Source organism: Chiloscyllium plagiosum, chromosome 27 (genome assembly GCF_004010195.1).
Source record: "Chiloscyllium plagiosum isolate BGI_BamShark_2017 chromosome 27, ASM401019v2, whole genome shotgun sequence".
Taxonomy (NCBI): domain Eukaryota; kingdom Metazoa; phylum Chordata; class Chondrichthyes; order Orectolobiformes; family Hemiscylliidae; genus Chiloscyllium; species Chiloscyllium plagiosum.
In genome coordinates this window covers 10,483,290-10,490,798 of record NC_057736.1, presented here as the reverse complement: position 1 = coordinate 10,490,798, position 7,509 = coordinate 10,483,290, and the positions used below count along the sequence as shown (strand labels likewise).

Below are 7,509 nucleotides of genomic sequence, written 5' to 3'. Positions count from 1 at the left end.
GGTTGTAGATTCTCCCATGAGGGGAACTATCCTCTCAGCATTGGCCCTGTCAAGCCCCAAAATATTTCATCCAGTTCACCTCTCAGTCTTCTAGACTCCAGTGAGTAGAGTCCCAACCCGTTTGACCTTTGCTTATAAGACACTCCCTCCATACCAGGGACCATCTGAGTGAACCTTCTCTGAACTGCCTCCAATGAAATTGTACTGTTTGTTAAATAAGGTACCGATTGTATTACTTTGATTCGCATTCTAAAAAGACAAACATATTATTACCAAATATTTTATGGTTATATTTTTTTTAATTGTGCAGTGGACAGTTTACAGTCAGGAGGAAAACATGCAGAGGCTCCATAGGAAGAGCAACATGGTAAACATGCACTGGACACTAAGTGTAAGCTGCTTGCCCTGAAGTTCTTGCAGATGCATGAGGAATAGACCAGTACAGTATGGTATCGCAAGCCATTTAAAATACATAGAATGCATTTTTCCAAATAAATAATGTTACTGTAACTACTTTGTCACACATCATATTATGACATTTATGGTCTTTTGTTTTAAACTATTAAAATTGCTGCTTCGAAAGAAAATCTTTTACATAAAGCCAGTCCCTGACTATGTGCATCTACGCAGTTAACAGGCACCAGCGCTGCTTAATCTGAATGTCACTGCTGTACCAGTCTATAATGGCTCTGAAATTACACTGACTGACATTTCCCTTTCAATCATTATAGTGGAGGGGTTAATCTCCTTAAAGTGAGTGGAATATTGCCCTACCTAAAACAGGAGAAAGAGAAATGTCAGAGCAACACATTGATATAATTTCAAGGCCAGTGTGAATTAAGGCTGTAATGCTATTCAACATTATCATTATCTTATTTTAAAATATCTTTTCAATATATCATGATACATTTTATATGACATTTTTAGACGCGGTTCGTAGGAAAGTACAATTGTGCAAGTTTTGTTCTACGGAAGTGAGCGTGTTCTGCATTTCATGGCTTGGCTAATCACTGGGATGCGTGCAGAGTGAATAGTACATTTGAACACATTATGGCTAAGCCATGCGCCACGTTCCCAAACATCCTTATTCCCAGCTCCAGAGATTCATTCCAGTGAAATATTACACCAACGCAGCATCACTATTGGGTAAATCTGGTCCATGGTGGAGGAGCCACATTAGAAGAGGCTGAAACTCCAAGATCTTCCACTAGGGGCACCCTTTTGAGCTGAACTACCCACAGGAGTGTTAAATCCAGCTTCTGTTGTCTTATTTGAGAAGGCTGGACAAAATTCAGGACACCAACGAGGTGGAAAAGTACAGGACAGTCAAAGTAGGCCAAACCAGGTAGCAGGCATAAAATGGCACCAAGCTTTGGTTTCCAAAGCGTAATAGTTGTAGGGAAGACTGAGGGGAGAGTGTGATGACTCACACACCTGAAGTCAGGAATAGGAACAGAGCTGACAACAGAAACCACTGTGTTACATTCTGCTTGACATCAACATGGTGAAGGTGCTGAGGGCAAGTGTCCAGAATGGGGGAATTGGATTTCAAAAATGTGGACTGAATTGGAGAGATTACCTGAGTTTGGTGAAAAGGAAACCATCTCATGTTAGAGTCGTGTCATTACTTTCCACTTTCTATTTGACTGTCATCCACTTTCACTTCGCACTCCTGACACATGCCAAGACCTCTTCAAAGTGTGGCTTAACTTCAAGTGTAGCTTTTTGTATAAACACAAATATGCGATACTCCACAATTACGTTGTAGCAAAGGGACAGTCTCTAAGGATAATGTTCATGATGCATTGAGTTTTTTTTTGAGCATGTCCAATACAAATGTGAAAGTTTTATTTAGTAATATCCAAGACAAAATCTATAGTTGTATCCTTTAAAACAAGGCCTGCTTCTGATGTCATCTTTTTTTTATTAAATAAGGAGTAGCTAGATTTTGTATGGCACAGAGTGAGTTTGACAAAGCATTCAAGCAAGATAGCCATTGCTATTCTGTTGATTTTGTCTTTTGGGTTGATGCAAATACTGTGAATATTACTCTACTGTTAAGAAACTAAACACAATGAAGAGTAAGATTTTATTTTGGCAGTTCAGCCTGCATTTCCTTCCCCTTTCCGTGACTGGACACAATTTCCTGTTCATTGGTGGGTGGACATTCACAAATACCTCAGCTCTCAACCTAGAGCTGTTAGACAAATGAAGAGGGTGCCTATGTAATTCTTCTGGTTTTTGGTACTACACTTTCTTTCCTTCAAATTAAAAGTGTGAAATTTTCTAAGTGAGTTTGGTTATGCAGAGTACCTCAGTTGATGTATGACATGGTTTTTGTTTAAAAACATGGTTTTTTCAATGGGAAAGAAAATTGAGGCAGTTCATGTTGTCCAGAGAAGTTCTATAATGATACAATGTAGATGTACATTTTAATTGGATAAATTTCTCTCTATTTCTGTTTTGGGTGGACCCACATTGTGGGCTCTGCCAATTGAAAAACAAGAAATGGCTTGGAGACATAACCTGGACGTGGTACACTGGGAGCTATTATCTCACCTTTGTTTTGCTAGGGAGAATTTCTAGATTTATTTTTCTTTCTTTATTCATCAATATTAAACCTGTGACAAGTCCTCATTATTGAGGTCACCTAAGTAGCAAGAATGAGGAAGAGAATGAGGGATGCGAGAAAATGCGATAGCTCTTCCAATTGAGCCAGCACAAGTGTGACAGATGTGTGGCCTCCTCCTGTGCTGTAAGATTTTATCACAATTGGACATGGCATCATCTGCTTAGAAATAGCTGCCATCCAGAAGCTGCCATTTAACGGTAAATGCTAATTGAACCAGGGTTCATCTGCAACTGTTACCCAGGGACTAAGCTATTCTTGGATCATGCACAAGTCAAGGTGGTGAGTGTCAAGAGTTTCAAGGTGGTAGCCCACCATCTTCTCAAGGGCAACTAGGGACGGGCAATAAATGCTGGCCCAGCCTGCAATGCTCATGTCCGATGACTGAATAAAAGAGAAATTTGATCATAAGAGGCCCACAGTAACCCTACGCTTACTGTAGATCATGCTATGGGCATAGGATTAATGAAATACAATTACAAGCTTTGTTGTATAGATGCCAAATTGTAATCATTATTAAAACATAAAATTTGTTTGTTTTTTAAACTGTTTATTGTGCCCCACCACTAACCCCCTTATCCCAAAGCTGCTAAGTCAGGCTGAGATTTGTGCTTAATGTTGACTGTCATTATTCATGAGCTCACCCAATCGTCAGGTCTCACTTGAGCCTCTATTGGTTATTTGACTGAGCAATACACCGCAGTCCAGCTCGATCCTATCCTTGGGAAAAGGCCTTAGGTGACTGCAGTGGTCACTAGATGGCAAACAGAGGGTAAACTGCTCCAGAAGCTGAAACCATCCAAGAATCTCCTCACTGAGGTGATAAGTTCGGAACTATTACTGCACACTATTTAGAAGATACTCAATTCAAAATGGGACTGTGACTCTTCTAGATTTTCTGATCTATTAGTGAGAATTCATTTGAAGAGTAAGGATGGTTCTTGTCCATAGAATGTTCAGAGGCAGCCGCAAAATCAAATCTTAGTTATCAATTGTCAAAGAGGAAAAAGCTTGGGACGCTCAGAAAGCTTTTTGAATTCTCTTAACGATTTTTATTTTTTCATTATGGCACAAAAGGAGGCCATTCAGTCCATCCAGTCCTTGTTGATTCTATGGAGTGGCATAGCTCTGCAGACACTGTTGAAAAGCCCTCTGACCTCCCCAATCATCTATTTGTCTATTCACTCAGAGAACATTGTATCTGATGCTGTCTTCACAGGGAATGGCCATGCATTCGGGAGCCACTATGTAGCAGTGAAGACCTAGTTGATTTTACTTTATTCCATTTCTTTACTATCTAACTTCCTCAGTCACTCACACAGACCCATGGTGAAAGTTCCAATTGCTGTCTCTGCTAAAACATGCTAATATTCCAGTGAACACCTTTGTAAAGGTCAGACTCATGACTGCACCAATATTGAGGTGCACTTTGTAAACCAAATATTGCCCATTCTTTGTTAAAATTGTGACAGTTCCACCAAGTTTCTCAGACTTTGACCTGAATGAATGGATTAATTGTTTAATTGATGATGTATCAAATATCGTTTTGGGAATCATTTATTATGGTTGGAGGGCCAAATAGCTGACTGGACATATAAACTTTCACAGGTTTACAACCTGAGCTGAGGTTACACTGGGAGATTTAATAAAAAATAAAACTATTTAATATCAAATTTTTCTGGGCAGATATGATTGTGTTCCACCAATTGTTAAAAGTAATTGACTGGGATATATACTGCTTGTTACCTTGATCGTGAACTTCACATAAATCACAAAGTTGCCTTCAGTTTCCTGTTGGTGGATGATGTGGGGAGATTATGTTCAGGTATATTGGCTATTCCTGAGGCAGTTCTGACTATGAAGAATCTACTATTATGTCGTTATGATGTGTCTTCTGCTTCCAACAATAATTTGACCCGAACCAAAACGTAATATTAATTTTGCTAAAGATGGATAACAAATCCTTCAAATATGCATTGGCAAATTGAAAGAGTGTGGTTTCCCTGGGCATTTGCAGCAGAGTTACCTTGTCCTTAAGAAAGAGTGGGATTAGGAAGATGCACGTTGTAAGGTGCATCAGGTACATGCAGGACCAGCATCCTCAATGATCACTGAAGGCTGACTATCTATTGATGAATGCAGCCAACACTGCAGAGATAAGGTGGGAGCGTTTCTTGTGAAGCTGCAGAATCTCCAACACTTTCAAATTCATCACTGGGGAGGGGGTAGGCGGCTAGTGATATCATTCTGGCTCACAAACATGACCAACTGATTTCAGACTGAGGTGGCACAGGTGAGCAATGTGGCGATTTTGAAAGTCTAGAAGCTGACTCTTCTCGGAGGAGAAGAGAATGTTGGTAGAGGATGTAAGAATGGCTGTTTCAGTTTGGGGCTGGGAATTAGGTCAATTATAGGAGAAGGGAAAGAAGAGATTCAAATTCTACAAAGGGTTTATCAGAGCCGTGAGGGGTTTTAACTCTCACGGGTGTAAAGCGCTAAAGGGGATGGGTTTTCTGTGCAGTGTGGCTCCTGTTGATAATAACTGCTTCCTCAATGTCAGGGAGTTGTGCTCTCATGAAATGCTCTTTAGCATTTGTGGTTGACTGTGGCTAAGGGCCATGATGTGCTCCCCCTGTACCCTTCTCCAGGGGAAGGAGAGTGAGGGGAATGTTGGAAGCATTTTGATAGAGGAGTACAAGAATGTAAAAACCTGGAAAAGACCAGTGTAATTCATCTAGCTGGTGTCACTATGGAATGGCTGAAGGGAGGATGTCAATGGTTAATCATTTCGAATTACCTCAAAGACAAGGAAGACGAAACTCTTAATCGCAATTAGCACTTTGCTGCTTCTTCCTGCTCACTGCATATACAACATAAAAAAATAGAAGTTAGAATGGCCTTTGATACACTAGTAGCCATAAATGTTAAGGATTTGATAAATAGTAGATTGAGCATTCTGATCCCCTTAAGATTCCTTTGACCTTTAACCTTTAGAGGCCATTCTAACTTCCTTCAATTTGTACACAGCAAACTAGTGATTGTGGTACTTAGGCATATTTTGGTTTACCTTGTCTCCCCTGCTGCTTTTTTTTAAATAAAAAATATTTTCAAAAGCATTTGTCTAAACTTTCACTTAAGTACAAAGAACAGTTATATACATACTGGTTGCTTGTTCAGCACCGAATGATACTGCTACACTGGTGGGGGCTATTAACACTCAGAGGCCTTATCGATTCTTTTTTTTTCAAATCAGATATGCATAATTGTACAACTTTCACTTCAGGCCATCCATTACTGGATGACTGAATTGACCTTAGAACTTTGGATTCTACTGCATTAATCTGGATTTCCTGAGCGTTTTACTTCCCGCCGAAAGTAACTCCAAGGGCATGTGACTCCAGCCAGGCTCAGCGAATTTCTCACAGGCTCTATCTTCAGTTCAGTCCACACCGTGACAGAGGAATAACCAATCTCTCCTTCCCCCGAGAGAGATTGTTAACTGTTGCCTTTTCCCCACCATTCTCTATTGCAAACAGCCAGTAGAACTACTTCCAAATGTAATCATTTCTAGAAAAATATAGGTGTAATATGATTGCTTTAGTTCAGAGAGTGTACAGGATGAAAATGATCCCTATATTGCAGAAGCTTATACAGTGCTTTAATTAACACTAAAAACTGTAGTGTGACCGCTAAGGTCAATACCAGAGGCTTCACCGTCGGGACGTCATCCTTATTTGTGAGAGAATGCCCTAGAAATCAAAGGAAGACAATGTTAGTCCTTTGTTTGCAAGGTGTAAGATGTTGTTTAGTGTTGCATTTTCAAATATTCTCTCTGTGGTTAACTGGTTCTAGTCTTTGAGGGTTAAGCATTTGGTTTTACAGCCTTGCGAGAAGGCAACTATTAAGAGTCTCTGGCTCTTTCAATGGACATTCTTTTGAAAACCCAAGCTCACTGTCACCTTTTCACAATGTCTTTGCCTTCTTATACCTGTTGCAGTTTTAATTTTGTCCCATATTCTGGAAAAATGCATATGTGTACATATGCTCATACATTATTTGACCCACCATCGGAGGCAGATGGAATTAGAATTGAAAATATTTCAATAGTTCCTTCAGTGTAAGTATCTGATATATAATGTATATCTTACACAGCAGGGCTTCTCTCATTTAATTAATAAACTCTTCATTTATAAACAAAATGAGCATAAATGGATTAAAATGGTGACTGGATTATGTACAGAATGGAGACCTAAACCATTCACAACTACTTCCCAACCTTTTGCCCACTGTGACCCCATTTGAAGGCTTCAAAACTATCACTACCTCTTGGTGTCTGTGTGTGTGTGTGTGTGTGTCTGTGTCTGTGCGTGCGTGCACGTGTGTGTGTGTGTGTGTAGCAGAGGAATTATTGGAGAAGGGGGTGCTGGGGTGCTGGGGTTGTCCATTGCTATGTTGGAGCTCACAATATCAACATCTCTGCTCATGACCCCATTTTGATTCCTGCCTTGTGTCACCCTGATTTACAGAAAGTACTGGAAGTTGAAGTTTTAAGACCATAAAACCACATAAGGAATAGAAACAGGAGGAGGCCGATCATGCCCTCAAGTCTGCCCCACCATTCAACAGGATCATGGCTGATCCGACCTTCCTCACACCCACTTTCTTGTCCTTTCCTCCAAATCCTTGATTCCCCACAAATCAAAAATGTATCCATCTCAGCCTTATATAGAAGTTCTGTAGAAAAGTCATATCAGACATTAGAAACATGAACTCTGTGTTTCTCTCCACAGATGCTGGGAGTTTCTCCATCAATTTCTATTTTTATTTCAGATTTCTAGCACCAGTTTTTTGCTTTTGTTGTAGTTTAAAGCTATTTGGTA

At 40.0% G+C, this 7,509-nt stretch overlaps 1 protein-coding gene across 3 annotated transcripts in view; it reads right to left on the bottom strand.

Moving 5' to 3' along the window:
- Positions 1-279: 279 nt before the first annotated feature.
- The window catches only part of luzp1 (leucine zipper protein 1), a 149,460-nt gene continuing 142,230 nt past the window's right edge, over positions 280-7,509 (bottom strand). For all 3 annotated transcript variants that reach the window (XM_043717399.1, XM_043717397.1, XM_043717400.1), the window contains one exon: positions 280-6,378. In XM_043717399.1, the coding sequence (XP_043573334.1) occupies positions 6,340-6,378 (39 nt within the window). In that variant the 3' untranslated portion in view covers positions 280-6,339. The remainder of the gene's footprint in view (positions 6,379-7,509) is intronic.